This window comes from Solea senegalensis, linkage group LG2, assembly GCF_019176455.1.
Source record: "Solea senegalensis isolate Sse05_10M linkage group LG2, IFAPA_SoseM_1, whole genome shotgun sequence".
Taxonomy (NCBI): Eukaryota; Metazoa; Chordata; class Actinopteri; order Pleuronectiformes; family Soleidae; genus Solea; species Solea senegalensis.
This window is the reverse complement of record NC_058022.1, coordinates 14,969,545-14,986,422: the sequence shown is the minus strand read 5'-3', so window position 1 is coordinate 14,986,422 and position 16,878 is coordinate 14,969,545. Positions and strand designations below refer to the sequence as shown.

The 16,878-nt window shown below is 36.5% G+C and overlaps 1 protein-coding gene across 5 annotated transcripts; it reads left to right on the top strand.

Annotated features, from left to right (window-relative positions):
• The first annotated feature begins 699 nt into the window (after positions 1-699).
• Positions 700-14,267, top strand: LOC122761321 (muscleblind-like protein 2a). 5 transcript variants are annotated; one of them, XM_044016534.1, is made up of 10 exons: positions 700-953; positions 3,943-4,592; positions 7,326-7,490; positions 7,586-7,783; positions 7,885-8,133; positions 9,838-9,891; positions 10,253-10,409; positions 11,095-11,130; positions 11,775-11,869; positions 12,778-14,267. In XM_044016534.1, exons 2-10 carry the CDS (start codon positions 4,419-4,421, stop codon positions 12,790-12,792), a joined length of 1,143 nt encoding a protein of 380 aa, XP_043872469.1. In that variant the 5' UTR covers positions 700-953; positions 3,943-4,418; the 3' UTR covers positions 12,793-14,267. The 5 variants fall into 5 exon arrangements, with proteins under 5 accessions (XP_043872469.1, XP_043872486.1, XP_043872451.1 ...); XM_044016551.1 differs by lacking the exon at positions 9,838-9,891 and having other exon boundaries at positions 701-953; XM_044016516.1 differs by lacking the exon at positions 11,775-11,869 and having other exon boundaries at positions 701-953.
• Positions 14,268-16,878: the final 2,611 nt, after the last annotated feature.

Below are 16,878 nucleotides of genomic sequence, written 5' to 3'. Positions count from 1 at the left end.
AATACAATATGTTAATGTCTAACACAAAGCTATTGCTGAGGTGCTGTATGTTATTTTCTTATTATTTAGTTGACATCATTGCTAAATCTCACCCTTTCTTCCCCTATCCCTCTCCTCCCACTCTATGATCTTTAGCATCATTCTGTTTGACCTTGAGCAGCCAGGAGACTATAGGCCATTGTTCTATCAGCCACCATTATATACATTATATAAGTAAGTATCACTCTTCCATTGTCATCATTTATTACATATTATATGAAGTTATTTGGGCCACCATGGCTTTTCATTATCAATAATGTAAACAACTGATGAGAATTTTAACCTCACACATCTGTTATTTATTTATTTTTATTTATTTTTTAATCTGATGTTCGGATTTGTGCGAGATAGCGTGTTGTCACTAAGGTAATGCCAAAATAATATCACTTGTACTGGTTTTATTGCAGTTCCCTTGGTAACAAGCAAACCCTTGCCCTTTTAGCCTACTGGCATTCGTGTGGATCGTACCACTTTGTGGCTGTACGTTGGGGGTGTTCAAGAATTAAATGGTATACATTTTATTTACAGCAACTTCAGTGTTCGAATCAATAAATTGCATCGGATACCTTAAACCATTTCTCATGAATGCAAATCACCATTATCGTAAGTCAAATCGCTGACATTTTAAAAAGACACTGTGCAAACCAGGAAACACCCCTCATTTCATTATATTGACGCTCGTACAGTAAGCTGTCAGAAGCTTGTTGCTTAAATCTGTGCAGTGCTGTAAACTAGGGGAAAAACGACATCGACCACGTTGACGGTACACACAAGCTTCAGTTCTGAGAACAGATACGAATATGTTTGCTGGATAGACCTTCCGGGAGCCAAGCCGTGTTTTCGTTAGTTCGGTGGTGCTGCCGTGTCGTCTGCCCTGGCTGGTGCGTGTTAGCCCTATCCTCTGGGATGATGAGGTAAGCAGGTGCACACTCACCGGCTAACAGTGAGCTAACATAAGCTAATAAATGTTGAGGCTAATGTAGTGTGTCGTGTTAGCTCATGACAACCTCGCGTGACAGCTAGCAGAAGTAGCCAGTGAGGAGAAAACAGAAAGCGGCCCTTCTAAGTAACCAACTATAGAGATAAAATGATGCTATATATGCTATCAGTTAATGAGCAGTGGTGCAGGAACTGTAGTCGCATCTTTCCTCAAGTCGAGGAACCAATACCATGCTGTGAAAATAGTCAAGGACCCATATCTAATGTCAAAGTAGTCAGAACATATTTTTCTCAGTATTGTGTCTTTTATTTCATTTAGTATTTGCAGCCAGAGGTTTGTCAGAGGACAAATACAAATGATTTATATCATGCCCTTTATAACAATTAGTACTACAGTACAGTACATCATAACAAAAAACAAATAGAGGTAGACTGATTAATCGTTTAGAATCGATTTTGCATTAAAGCATTAGTATTTCATTACGAAGTTGACTTGACAAATCTTTTTTAATTTGTTTAGTTTATACAATATATTTATAAGTATATATCTGCATTGCAGTGCAGACACAAAATGCAGATGGGAGAGAGATGGACCATAAGTCTGGCCAAATAAAAATGGCCAAATATATCAGTCCAAAAAATATATATCGTCATCAGCTCCCCTGATTTCTAAAGAGCCGGAACAACCAGTGAAAAACCCACATCAGTTGACCTCCAGCATAATCTATTTTATGTTTAATCTCGTCCTAGGAGCTGTACCAACTCAGTCCACCTCAGCCATACACTGTCAAATTTATCTTGGTGAAAGCTGAGTCAAACTGTCAACTTCATTTGCAAAATTTGAAGAGCAATATTTGCCTAGTCCTCAAATGAGGGGAGTCTGAGACCATAGCCACACTTGCTTCATTTTTGTATGCAGCCAGCGGGATTGTAATTAGAATGTTGTCGTCGGGGGGTGACTTTTTGTGGGATAATGTAAAGACGTCGAATATAAAGGAGATAGTAGTTCCTAATACCTCTTCTAAGCTTAGTGGATGTTCTTCCAGCAGGTGGTTTTAACTGGGCAGGATGGGAATATATGAAAACTGTCAGCATTGTTGACTTGACTTAGCTACTAAGTACTTAAAATGTTTCTAATAATTGAATGAATGAAAAAAAGCATATCCTCATATTTGAGAATAGGGTGCCATGTCATGACTAAATGAAGGCAGTTGCTGTTTAATCTTCTGCCATTTGCTTACAGCTGCACTTGTGTTTACTGATGGATAAAATAAGTTTTGAAAAATGTTAATGTCAGTAATTATTGCAGCTGTGTAAGAACTATAGTGAAGGAAGGAATAAAAGGAAAAAATCGCCGCTAAAAGTGACAACCCCAAGTAACACATTTTTTAGAAAATTTAGTTGAGAAACATAATCCCCTTCTGTCATGTAGACGCTAGGAAATGTTTTTCACCTGTATTCACCTATAGTACCTATATTATGTATGTGATTAATAACTACTTAGCAACATCAATAAAAATCTGCAACAGAAAGCTGTCATCTGTGCTGAATATAGAAAGTGCACATCGTAGGATATCATTATTTTTTCTATTATAGTATCAAATTGTAATCATTGATGAAATGTCAACTGCAAGCAGTGTATTTCTCCAAGCAGTGCAGCCATCTTTCACATCATCAGCTTCTGTTTTTCTATTGGCCAATTTCTGACTGGGCGGGTCTTCCAGGAGGCCGGCACTCAGGCAGGAAGGGGGTGGCTGGAAATGTTTCAGCCACAGTTGGGTCTATCTGTTTTCACTGTTCTGAAAAGAAAATCTTTAGTTACTGCGTCTTCTGGTCAATAAGGGGGTAAAAGGCGTTCCACATATTAGCCTCTAACATGTTGTAGGCTTATTATAGTTTCCTGGTTTGGGACAGATGTTCTTTGTGTGGAAGGTAGGTTTTCTTGCTCTCTTTCCTTGTGCCTAAAGGAATTTGCTGCAGTATGCTGTGGGATAGCGCGCAGTACTCTGTTAGAGTGGAAGATCCGGGTTAACAACAGCAGAGGTTATTCTAAGTCTGTGCCTTTCACATTTGTATACATTTGTAGGCCTGGTTAAATGCTCTCATTGAAGACACTTTTCCACCTCACATACGTTTATTCTGCTCATGGCTTAACTATATTTTCTGCCTGCTCAGCAACTTCCTGTTTGTTTTACCGCTCAGGACAGTGTCTGTCCTGTCATGTGTTTAACTCCTTGCTCTGTGTGTGTTTATCTAAGCTTTGTTAAGCTTTAAATTTCTTCTGAACTGGTATGTAGCTGACTACAGCTATTTAGCAGAGTGTTCATATCATCCTGTTTATCAAATGGAAAGTTGAAGTGTATCTGAAAATAGATTGTGGTTGATAAAAGGAATGCACATATTTATACAGTGAAGGGTCATATAATGAATTATGTTATGACTTAGTAAATACTTATCTACACTTTAAAAAGTAGCATAGCCCAACTCTTATAAAGCAATGGATTTGAGCTGTGGGAAAGTGAATTTTGTCTTAAAGATTTATTTATGTGTTTGACTTTAAGAGAGAAATGTACAGACCTACTGTGGTCTTAAATGTGTTGTCAGTAAAAAAAATGTCAAATAATGTTTATCATTTGTGGTTTAAATCATAGAGAGGCAGATTGTTGGCTTTGGAAGTTTTGCCTTGTAGATTAAAAAAAAAATCAAACCTAATGTAGGGTCATCTCTGTAAATGTTTCCTTGTCTCTTGAGAGTTTGACATTATAACATACAATGGAACTATTTCCTTCCTGTCATTAAATATAAAAGGACTGATGGCTGTAGAGAAGAATGATTCATTCTTAATATATTACATGATATGCTATGTGTTCAAAAATGGAGATATGTCAAATGCATACTTATGTTTCCCAATTGTGTAGTGTTTTTGAATACAATGTTTTTAATACACATGTCTTTTTCTTTCAGATCACCAATTGAATTGAATGTCTTTGAGAAGATGTCACCGAGCTGAAGTTGTACATTGGTCTGCGTCTGTCTTGTCTTAAAGGCCAGACTCGAGCCCCAGCGTAGGATACCTCAGCTGCAAGCACTTCACCACGTCTTTGCACTATTTTAGCACCGAAAAGAATGTTAAAATAGTGCTATATTATCAAGAAGGACTTAGGATGAAGAATAATGACTGGAAATCACTAAAGGGAGAAGCCTGCATTAAATTTCTATCACTGGACTGATATATATAGGCAGTATTTTACTGACTTGAACATATAGTTCATTGATGGGTGATTTTTAAGCCGTTAGATCATTCTGCTCCTGCTGATGGAGGACTCACCAGGTTGTCTTAGTTGAGGACTACAGTCAGCCTAAACTGAACTTTGAGTGCATGAAGCACATGACAATAAGACTGCCTCTAAATTTTTAATATACTACTAAAACTATCGGATATGGCGTTGAACATTTCTTCGGTGAGAGACACTAAATGGCTAACTCTGGAGGTCTGTCGACAGTTTCAGCGGGGAAACTGTTCACGCAGGGATGAGGAATGTAAATTTGCTCATCCACCAAAGAGCTGCCAAGTTGAAAATGGTAGAGTTATTGCCTGCTTTGACTCACTGAAGGTAAGAAATATTGCTCACACTATTATGTTTGACAGCTTAATGATCCTTTACTGAATGTAAGAAAATGTTGCCCATGTATTAACGGATAGGAAAACGAAAAGCGCAATTTTCCATGTTGGGCAGTATACTGAACCTCAAATTGCTCCTAATGGCTTTGCCACTGATGTGAGTTTGTGTGTGCATGGGATGTACATTTTTGTGAATGAATGGGTAAATGTGTGATATATGTAACATGTAGTGAATGGTTTAAGAATATTACAAAAGTCAATTAATGCCTGATGTTGATGTTTTTTTTATCTCTCTTGAAAAGTCATTGAAATTGCAACTGCTCTAATTGCTCTTGGGAAAGTTGGTTATATTTGGATCTGACTGCCTGTTGTATGGACTATGGTATGGAAGAGCAACTCTGTTAGGTGAAATGTTCCTTCCAGGGGATGCTATGTCATAGTAGATCATCTGCCCCATAATGACAGTAGTCAGACTGTAGCCAGTTTGCTCAGTTGTCCAGTATGAAGTTGGGTTTGATTTAATCCACATTCACTATCACAGCAGAATATAGCTTTGTTGCCATGAGTCATTGTCTTATTTCCTCACTGTAGGCAATTACAACTCAACCTGTCTGTGCTATGGTGTTAGGGCCTAAAAGGATTAACACAAAGTAGCGGACTTATTCCTTTACTTTACATAATATTAATTTTTCATCTTGAGCATTGTTAAATGGATCATCAAAAACAAGTAATGAGTTTTTATATCACATTAATACTATTTCTTTTTATCTGATGTTAGACTAGCTGATTCTCTCTGAAGAAATCTGACCAATATATATAGATATATAAAAAATACTTCTAACTTCTAACTAGTTCTCAAAATGACTAGAACTGTGAAATTTTGACAAGTTTACCCAAACTAATCACAATAAATACGTTATAGGGCTACCTTAATATTGGTGCATATTACATTGTTTATTTATTGTTTTCCATTGGAACCAAGTGAATGAATATTTTACTTTTGTTTTAAATTATTGTGAGAACACACTATTTAAATTAGAATTTGGTTTGAAACTAGTCTAAATTTTCAAAAAGGAGCTCAGCAAGATTTATCACAGTAATGCTCTTCTTTTTGAATAGGCTTTTGTCCAAGGAGTTATTGAATATCCTGACTGCATGTACTAAGTCATCCCACACCCTTGTTTATGAAAAGACAAATTGATCTTGCAAGCCAAAATATGCATCTTAAACATCAACATGGTATTTTCCTTTTACTTGGCTGTTCTAGTCCCTCCATTTATTTGCTCCCAATTTTACTGTTAACTCTATTATTCAAAAGAATGTGCACATGGTTTGGTTTGGTAACTAGTATCTCATGACTTCTCACAAAAAGTGGAGGTCAGGAAATGATGAATGCTGACCCTTAACATCAGCTCCACCCTTGAGTGGTCATGCTTTTGTTCCATTTTCTCTTACAAGTGTTTTATGGTAGAAGATTCCTTTCAGATTGTGAGTAAATAAACCTGCGCACCACTTCATCAAACCGTTTTCTTCAAAACAGCAGAAGACGTAAGCAGTATCAGGCATTGACATTTGTTTAAATGAGATACATCATCTCCCATTCAACTAGTGCTAAAACAGGGATAAGTTAAATACTGCCACAGTGTTCAGTAGGCAACAGGTCCCAATGTTTTAGATTATCTCTGCAGTCATACTTGTGGTCCACAATGCCTTTGTCAGTGTATATACATCCGAAAATGTTTTTACAAACCTACATTCATTTTCATTAAAAAATAATCAATACACTCTCAGAAAGAAATGAGATTCAATTAGATGCTTGATTGAGGAATTTGAATATCTAGGATGGCAGAAGCTCATTAGGCCCATACATATCCTGGAGTGGCAAAGTTGATATTTGTAGGCAAATGGAGAAAGTACAGTGCAAACTTATTAATCAGTTTGGAATATGAAGCTAACCAACACTGAAGTCCCACAGCTGGTGAGCTCAGGGATGGATTAAGAAGCCAGTCATTAACCTCTCTCATAATATCAAAAGAGAGCACTGTGAATCAATAATGGACTGGTCCTCATCTCACTCATCACTGTCTTCACAGCTCAGTGTACTGCATTTGTAAAATATGATTCTGCAGCACCCTGTTTTTATATAACCCTGTAGAAGATAGATATAGGAGAGACCTGGTTATGGCAACTCACATATGCGTTCCATCCAATTGCACAGAGCTTGGGGTAGAACTTACATAAACAAAATTTTGTGCTTGTTTCAAGGAGATTTTCTACTAGCAGCAGTCAGTCAGTGATGTGCAGAACGGTTGGATGGTAGCCATTACTAGCTATCAAATCATGCAGTTCAGCTCGCTGATGACTCCACTGACACTGTAGATGGGTGTGAGAAGTGTGAGTGGGAGTGGAGAGCAGAAAAAAAGACCATGATGAATAATACTGCAGGATAAAATGTGCCTCGAAGCTCTTTGTGGTGATCATGGTGCTGGAACAGCCTTTCACTAATATAAATTCTACTCTCATCCCGAAACATTTGAACAGTATAAAATAAGACTTTGATAAAGACAAACTAATAGACTTAAAATCTGATGAATGTGTGACATTTCTATTACCTTTTGTTTGTGTTAATAACCAGTGTCTAACAGATATCCTTCATTTCACAACAAGGATTAAAAGCATTCGATCCTGTGTCTTCTTAATGTGTTTTTTTTCCCTCTGTGTCCAGGGTCGGTGCTCAAGAGAAAACTGCAAGTATCTTCACCCACCTTCGCATTTAAAAACCCAGCTGGAGATAAATGGACGCAACAATCTAATCCAGCAGAAGACTGCAGCCGCTGTGCTCGCCCAACAGATGCAGCTTGTAATCCCTGGACCCAGTCTGCAGCCTATGGTGAGGTTCTTATAATGAGTCTACCCTTTAGTTCCTTGTTGTATGTGATGTTGCTCGTCCATCTTATAATACACAACACTTTTTCTGTACTGCAGGGCCTTGGCACAAATACCGGTCTTGGTTATGGTTCGTACATGACACCACTGAGCCACGGGATGGGTCTTGTTCCCTCAGAAATCCTCCCCAACACCTCAGTTCTTGTTCCTGGGAGTTCTCCTGTCACAATCCACAATTCCTCCTCTTCCTCGGCTTCTTCTCCTTCACAGAAGATGCAGCGCACAGACAAACTAGAGGTAGTCAAGCACCACAAAGAGTGATTTAACAAAGTTATCAATGCTTCCAGCTTGGCATTGACTTCCTCTATTTCTTTCGTATTTATAATTGCTTCTCCAAGGTTTGTCGTGAGTTTCAGCGTGGGAACTGTGCAAGGGGGGAGACAGATTGCCGCTTCGCTCACCCCAGTGACAGTCCAATGATTGACACCACTGATAACACTGTCACTGTTTGTATGGACTATATCAAGAGCCGCTGCTCCAGGGAGAAGTGCAAGTATTTTCACCCACCTGCACACTTACAGGCCAAAATCAAGTCCGGCCAACAGCAAGCCAGTCAGACAGCTGTCGCTGCCCAGGCCTCAGCCATGGTAAGATACAATCTTATCCCTCTGTCTCCTTAAAAGTGCTCTTATTTTCCAAGAAATACATTGATCTTTTTTTCTTAGCAGACATTTCATACCACTAATATATCATAAAACACAGTTAATGCAGTGTAGGTGTTATTGTACTTCAAATATGTTAATAGTCATATACTACTATTATATGTAGTGCACAACATTTATTTGACCACCACCCAAAGCCACAGCTGCCCTAAATTATCATTATTGGTAATTATCAAAATGATTTCTTTTAGGTTTTTGTAATGGTTAATACACCAGTATGTAGAAGGTCTTTACTTTAAATATTTTTAATGCTAAATTCTTCTTATTATTGTAATCCATGTCATTTCAAATGTACTGTTTAACTAAGAAACAGAAAAATAGTAATGCACATTATTATATCTTGAGTCAAATTATAGTTATGTACTTGCATACTCCTGAACAATTAGTCACATATGTTGAGGATTAAATGGTAGAAGATGAATGGATGGGTTATTATTATATCATACGATTTCACTTCCAACTGCAAATTATATGCAAAGTAATGATTTCTTGCGGCAAGTCATTTTTAATTATCTTCCATGAGCAGCTGCTGTTTGCAGTGTAGACTCTTATTACTGAATTACTTAAATACTGAAGACACGTACAGTCTAAATTCCAATACATTTCAGTGTATAATTCACCAAAGTTTTAGTCATAAACCTGGATGCTTTACTAATACTTGAAATTTACATTTCAAGAGTTTTCAGTGGGACTTTAAACCAGCCAACTGGAAAATGGTCAAACTAAAACATACAACATGACCCATACAGCAGTTAAGGGAGTGTTGTTCAACTTTTTGTCACATTTTCCACTTCATAATGGCTTATTACTTTAAACCTGAAATATCTGTGTTCAGTGTCAGTTGCAGCACTAACTTACAGTACTTTCCTTATATGCATAGTATTTTAGGGATCTCTCTCTTGACACAAATTATAAATGTGCAGTGTGTACTGTTTTAAGAAAAACTATTATTCTGAAGCCATGTAGCTTATTTTTTTTGTGCGTCTTTGCCTTCCATAGCCCAGCTGCATTATGTATTCTCTTGTGCTTACTTAGGTTAAGTTTGGGTTGCATGTGTTAAACATGTAACTCTAATATACACCATAAAACATAACAGAAACCTTTTTTATTCATGTGTAGTACATAGAATAGACATCATTCATTCCACTTAAATGAAGCTTTTACATTTTGGTTTTATAACAATTTATAACAGTTGATACAATAATGCTTTTTTGGCTTACTCTCATGAAACTAAAAAATGTTGTAAAATCAAAACGTAAAAGTATTACAAACATATGGGTATGTAGGTGTACTGATTGTATCACTGTAACAGTAGACTATGGATAACATTCTGATCAGGTAATAACATAATAATAAGTTGTACAAGTGTATACATGTATAGAATTGTACCATGTCATTGGTTCTGCCAAACTACTAATTCAGGAATCAATTGTTTTGTTTACTGTGCATGCATATTGTGTTTTATGTGGTTTACTACATTCAGATTCTTTTGTTTTGTTTTCCCCCCCTCTCACCTATCCACAATGCTGTTCCCCCATGATGCACCTCTGCTTGCTGTTACCTGTATGTTAATACGCTTGAATCCCATTGGCCCACTGCCATCATGTGCTCGCTGCCTGCTATTAAAAGACTCAGTCGACTGCCAAAGCAATGAAGCGACCCCTCGAGGCAACTGTAGACCTGGTATTTTCACCTTTTGCTTTGCATGTAGCTGTTAAATGTTCTGTAAAACTTTTAATTTTTGTCAATGTGGCCTCTTCAAGTCTCATCTAGTCTGTGTAGATAGTCAACATCAGTATTTTTAAGTGCTTAGGTTGACAGATATTTGTTAACTCTTGGAGAATACATTGTTCCATTCATATCTGTATGACTGTGCTTTATTGTTTTTCCATCATGTGATAACAGGCACCTTTATTGTGTAACCATGTAGTTGTGAATGCTTAATAATTAAGGGTGTTTAAACCATAGCTGAACAGAAAGGATTAAGAAAGAACCTAAAGGTGGGAAGTTTCAGTGTTTTATGTCTTCTTTTGTCACGTTTCAGGCCTTTCCCCACAGCATCATGCAATCCCTACCAAAGAGACAAGCACTTGAGAAGAGCAGCTGGGCCAGCTCCCTCCTCAGTCCCAGCTTTTTGCACTACCAACAGGCTTTGGCTAATGCGCAGCTGCAGCAGCCCACCACAGCATTTTATCCTACCGGTAATCTTTGTGCATGTGATGCATTCATAATTAAACAAGCACTTTTCAAAGCACACTTACACCACTCGTCTTATCAACTTGTCCGTGCAGCGCTAATTCAAAAGTCTTAATAGATCAGAGCTTCACTAATGTTGTAGCTCGACTACGTCATTTAATTGGACAACTGTCATTTTCACTAGTGTGGAATCAGTTTATTGACTGGTGTATCTGCCTCCACTGCATTAGGCGACCCTGTCAGCGTGTTATAATTAGGCATTTTCCATTATAACTTGCATCTAGTTGTTGGCATATTAAGTGCCATTCCAAGTCCTCTATCATGAACTTAAATATATTCAGTACTGTAAGCTCATAAAAAGTTCATAAAATCAGGCTCTTCCTCAGGCTAAAAACATACCGACCTGATTTTTGCTGTTTCCTGTTGATTAATCTCATCAAACTTGTTTTTAATGCAGTTGGACTGGTTTTAAAATATTAGAGTGATCAGTCCTTATTGTGGAAGCTCACAAAACCAGGGCTAAATACAATTTTGTTATATCAGTAACATTATAAGGATGCTAAACTGATAGGTTAAGTGTTAAATGTAATTCACTAAAAATGATGTGTCAATGCAGGTTAACACAGCCTTTTTTCATTCTAATGTGTTGATCACACTTGCCCTCTCTCTTTCTATTTAATATCCACACAGGGTCTGTCTTTTGCATGACTCCAGCCAATGGCGTTGGTAGGTGCCTTCCTTGTTTTATATAAGTATATATATGTGTACTTAACTCACAGTTAATGGGGAACTCCAGTTCATAATTACTGTGTTTGTGTAAGATATGTTTGTTGTTACACTGAATCAGGATCCACAGTTCAGGAAAATATGGCTTTTTATCTGTAATTATTTCACGTATTTCCTTTTAACGTCAGTACAAATTAATCTTAATAATGAAAGCTTGATATAGAAATTAAAGCAATTTGATTTTCCATGATCAAGGATTAGGAAATTTGATCAGCATCCCTGAGATCCATTTAAATGCTTTTTTTTTCTTTTTTTTAAGTCTTAAATTCTTTTAAAGCTCCTTAAATATCCTGCAAAATCACTTTGATCGTCTTTGGTGGCATTGCTGTTGATGTTCTCCTTTGGGATGTGAAATTATGGACAGATTTCCTAATTTTATCTCTTATCAGCCCTCCTTTTGTGTTCTCCCCTGCTGTCTGGCTTTTTCTGTTTGATAGTTTGCCATCTGCTGGTCTAACCCAATGATGGCTCGCTGCTAATTTCATTTATATTTGCTTGGCAAGAGAGAGTGAAGAACATTGCTATGGTTACCATAATGCTCCACCTCCCTTTTCATTGCTTTCATGGTTCCCTTCCTGAAAAAGTCCCCATGATGTACAGTGCTACGCCTGCTACTGTCTCTGCAGCAACTACTCCCGCCACAAGTGTCCCCTACGCAGCAACAGCAACAGCCAATCAGGTTTGCTCCTTTTTAAAGCCTTCTGTCACAAGTCCTTGAGCTTTCAATAAGTGCTTCATCTTTAAATCAGGGGAGTTGCTTCATCACCATAGTGTTGCCCTGCTTGCATTGCCTCTCATAAAGCTTCATTTATCTGTAGACCTCCAGTAGAACTATGCATATCTTCTTTACTGCATGTTTTTTTTCCGCTTTGTTGGGTATCAGTGTCTCTTCCATTCCTCAATATGCATTTTAAGTGAGGAGCAGATTCTTACAACACAATAGTCAGAGTCTAGTCATCCTGGTTATGAAACTAAAACTGAGGATCAGAGTTTTGTTTATGGAATTCAAACTTCATAATGAGAAATGTTTCACATTTGTGACAAAGTGACTACGAGTTTTGCAATTTGCATTATTTATATTTTATGTTTTGGTAGTCTCTCCTGCTCAGACTGAAGCATGTGATGGAGAAGTTTGTTGAGAAATGTGTCAAATTATTTATTTTATTTTATTTAAAACTCTCTATCCTTAATTCAAATGTTTGTTCTGTATGTGTTTTGCAATAAGAACTTAAAAAAACCTGATTGATGTAAAGTCTACCCAGTGAGGCGTACCAGTGAGAATTACAGCTACAGAAATACGTTTTAAAAAGAATAATGAAGTGGTTTTGGAGAAATTGGAGAAATTTGGAGAATTTTGGAGAAATAGCACAGCCATGAATCAGTCTTGATTGAAATTTAAGTTGAATGTTAAGACCAATTTTACAAGTTCAAAGTGTTTTGATTTAATGTAATCATTTCATCTAATCATTTTTATATCCATTTTGACGGAACGTATCGATGAAAATGTTCTAATTGTTGTCGCATATGACTCAGATATAGGTTTGTTGTCTGAAACTACTAAGTGACTCTCTTTTGCCTCTGAAACAGATCATCCTCAAGTAACCACCACAAACAGGAGTCAGTGCCATGTTGCTGCTGTTAAAGGTTCCAAACAGCCAACCTGTAAATACACCACACACCATATACAACAAGCTGCATGCTGATAATATCACTGATGGAAAAACCTGCGCACATTACTTTTATCTACGGTAATAAATTACACAAGACGATTACTAGGATTATACTCTGTTAGCTAAATGTGTGGACATGCCCTTGCACCCGAATTAACATACATCCTGTGTAATTTGCAAAACATCCTGCTTTCTATTTCCCAAACCAGTTCTGACGTGAGCAGAGGTGAATTCTCTGTGTTTAAGATTCTCTCATTGGAACCTCCGTAAATAAAAAAAAATCTACTTTTTCTGGACTAATATAAGCGGAAACCAGATGAGGAAAAAAAACAAAAGACCAACATGTATTTCATTGACATGTAAGTTACACCCGTAGTGGAAGAGATGCGTGTCACACATCGAATATTAGATCACCCTTCAGTGTGTAGACACAACATGTTAATGTCAGGTGTAATGTGGTCCTATACTTATCATCATATAATGATATTGAGCAACAAATCATTTCTTTCTTGAATGTCTCATTTAACCTACTTATTAACGTTAATGATTGTTTATGTAGTACCAGATTTAATTCTTTTAAAAGTTACTCATGGAAAAAGCACTTATTTTAACTTCAAACTTGTACAAATGTAATTTCACAGTAGGCTCATTGAAGTTCTGAGAAACGACTCCTGTTATTCATCCTGTTCTCCCCGGAAAACAGGACCAGTGCTCCACCCCCTGGTGTGCCTTTGCATTGCATATACTGTATGTCATTTTTGTTGCTATAGGCGCAACAAAAATGTAAGCAGTTCTTTTTGTTCTTTGTTAAAAAAAATCAAAATATTTCACTTTTGGGGCAGGTTTCACAAAGACACTCATTGACTGTGGCTTCGCTCAAACTTAGAACTTAAATCATTTTCTTGTAGTCATCTATATCAGTATGTTGCACTTGTTAACTGTATGAGGTTGAGCCCCGAGATGATGTGGCCTCCCGTAATGTGGAAGGAATCATAATCTGTGTTTACCCGGCATTCCTTAAATGACCTTCTCTGGTTTTCCTTCACATTTTTTGGTCATTTTTAGTTCATCTCTTTGGTTGTAGTGTAAACGAATAAGTCTGACAAAGTCTGACAAAGTCTGATAGTCTGACAAAGATAGCCGGTGTCACTAATTGGTTTAAAGTTTCTGATCGCCTCTTTGTGAAACCGACCCCTGGTTAAGCTTGAAGATACAGCAAAGAGCCTCCACAGCCGATATAGTTAACGTGAAGGTGAATGAAAGTACTAGTGCTCATATTCAAACTAAAGTTCTTATGAAGATATGAAGTTTAAGTTGAATGGTGTGTGAACTGTCAGTCTTAATTATTTGACATTTACAAGTGCCTCAAGAATTCTGCATGCAATGACATCTAAGAATATTTAAAAATGTCTGAGAGAAGAAGAAAAAAAAAACGTTAGCGAAATTAGCAATGCCATGTTGGTGCATTTTTGTGTATGCCTGTTAAGTTTTAGTCTCGGAATTCATTTTAATTCTCATGGAATTCACTCCGCTTTGAAGAATGAATATGACTATTCAGCTTCATTTTATTTAGTTTCACAGTTTAATGGTTAAGTACTTTTTTGATAGTGATTCCTAATTAATTAAATTCACATTAAAATACTTAATGTAGTTAAGTAAAAAATCTGTGTGAGTTTGGTATAAAGTCTCGTTGTGTATGATTGATACCACAATATGCAATTACCCGTCTTTGTTTGACACTCAAATCATACAAAATGGGCATCTGTCGAAGTGAAAAAGTTAAATATATTGTAGTTTTCACTCATATGTAATGTTCTCTCGAGCATCCTATTCATACCCTTTTAGTTTCCTATTTTGCCATGTGTGGAAAATATAAACCTTTTTGTCTTTTCAAATTGTGTGATTGACTCTGACAATCCACCAAGAGTAATACAACAATGTCCTTTGTGTATTTACATTGTGAAAATGTGTGCATTGTTGGATAAAAAAAAAATATATGGAATGTACTTGCATATAGTATTTTACTAGTTTAAGCCTAGCTAAGAAGACATTTAAAATGTATTCTCTTCTATTTTACGACGAATGTAATTTATTTACCTGACTCCTCAATGGGCCTTGACCTGTTGTTTTAGCCTACGGAAAGCCGTAAGTGTCAAAGGAGCAAATGTTGGAACTAAGAGAAGCTTTGAAAGTTTCATCCTTGTCACATGTTTGTTACATGTTACGGCTAAAAGAAAAGCTTGTTGTCTACACTTCTGCATATGGAAGTTGTTGTGATCACCCTGTTTAAAAAAAAAAATAAAAAAAAAAGGACAATAAGAATGTTTGGTGTGACTGATGGAAACGTTTGTCTTAAGCACTTTCTCAACAGTCGGGCACCTGAGAAGACATGCTTTTTGAGAACCTTGCCTTATCTTATATCTGTTCATATAATTTTGCATTTGTTCATCGATTATAAATTCAGTATTCTCAAGTAATGAAAGCCATCTTTTGTCAAATTGTTGCCACATGAAATCTGGATTGAAGGCTAAAATGACAGTTTGTAAAACAAGCCCAAACACTACGCTGCAAAGACTGACATGCTATTAATGCTTATTTTCAAATTTGTTGTCTGATTATCTTCTGGCCTAAATACAGACTTCCCCCTCACTGTTTATTATTATTATTATTATTACTATTATTATTATTATTATTATTATTGTTATTGTTAAGAAAGTAATTTTATTTGTGCATAGTTAAGCATTTCATGTGGGTAGTTTTTGTTCCTGTAAATTCAAAATTGTGTAAAATCTAATATTGAAAATAAATAAATGTCAATTTCATTCTATACCCTGAGGAGTTTTCTTTATTTTACATGCTGTCATTCTCAGACCCCAAATGTATTGGATTTGAAATTGTGTTGTGGTGTTTTGTGCCAAAAATCTTTATTTAAGCTGAGAAAATATTTTTTGTCCGCTTGATTGAATTTAAATAATTTCTTGTATAATAAAACATCCGCACAAAAGGCAAAAAAAAAAATCATGTTTTTCTTATTAGAGTTCTTTGAATAAATTGTATCATTAGAATTAGAATTAAGTATCATCAACAGGAAGTATCATTCATCAAATGTTATTGTTTTTTAAGCGCTAATTGTGCTATTATGGTGTGATAATGAATTGTATTAGCGCTTAAAAAACAATTAGCGATAACATACAGGCCCACATCATACTGAAACACTCAATTCAATAATAACTGGAATAATGATGAGAATTGTAACGGTAAGAAAAAATACACCTTTTCAACTGCCTTAATGCAAATATCTACTCAAACCGAGCACCTGAATGGGGAAGACATTTAAGTGACTATTCCATGGTTTTTCTGAATATTTCACAAACTGCTGATCTACTGGAATTTCCACACACAACCATTTCTAGGGTTCACAGAAAGACGGTCTGAAAAGGGTGAAGAGAAAATGTCCAGTTAGCATCTGTTCTCGTGGAGGAATGGCTTTGTTGATGCCGGAGGTCAGAGGAGAGAATGACTAGACTGGTTTGAGACGACAAAGACTTCTAAGCACTCATTACCATCAAGGTAAAGACTGTGAACACAGCACTTGTAACTGTGCTTGCGTCTATACGTGAAAACCTTCAATCAGTTGATTACACTGTCTTTAGATTCAACACTCTTTGTGATCAGTCCCAGCTGTGGAGAGAGTGGTACAAACCCCTCCTTTAGAGATTTGTATTTATATACCGTTTTAGATACTGTATTATTATGCTTTGTTGTGTTGTATGTTCTGTTATTTTTTATTTTACTGGACTGTAATATAGTTTGTGGAAATGTGTTTCTTCTTTACACAAAAACGAATTGCAATAGAGTGTTTATAAAAAAAACTAGACAAATGCATATGATTTACTTATTAAGTAAATAAAGAAATTGGCAGCTTCTCCAGACAACAAACACGTGTTATCACTCAATGATATGCTAGGATATCTGTAGGATAAATGCAGCGTTACCATAGCAACAGCATCCGGCGCGC

Bases quoted from the DNA above. Each gene is read 5' to 3' on its own strand.
- LOC122761321 (XM_044016516.1), top strand. From the start codon at position 4,419: ATGGCGTTGAACATTTCTTCGGTGAGAGACACTAAATGGCTAACTCTG. The intron at 7,491-7,585 runs GTGAGGTTCTTA...TCTGTACTGCAG, and splicing joins GACCCAGTCTGCAGCCTATG to GGCCTTGGCACAAATACCGG. The intron at 8,134-9,837 runs GTAAGATACAAT...TGCTATTAAAAG, and splicing joins CTGCCCAGGCCTCAGCCATG to ACTCAGTCGACTGCCAAAGC.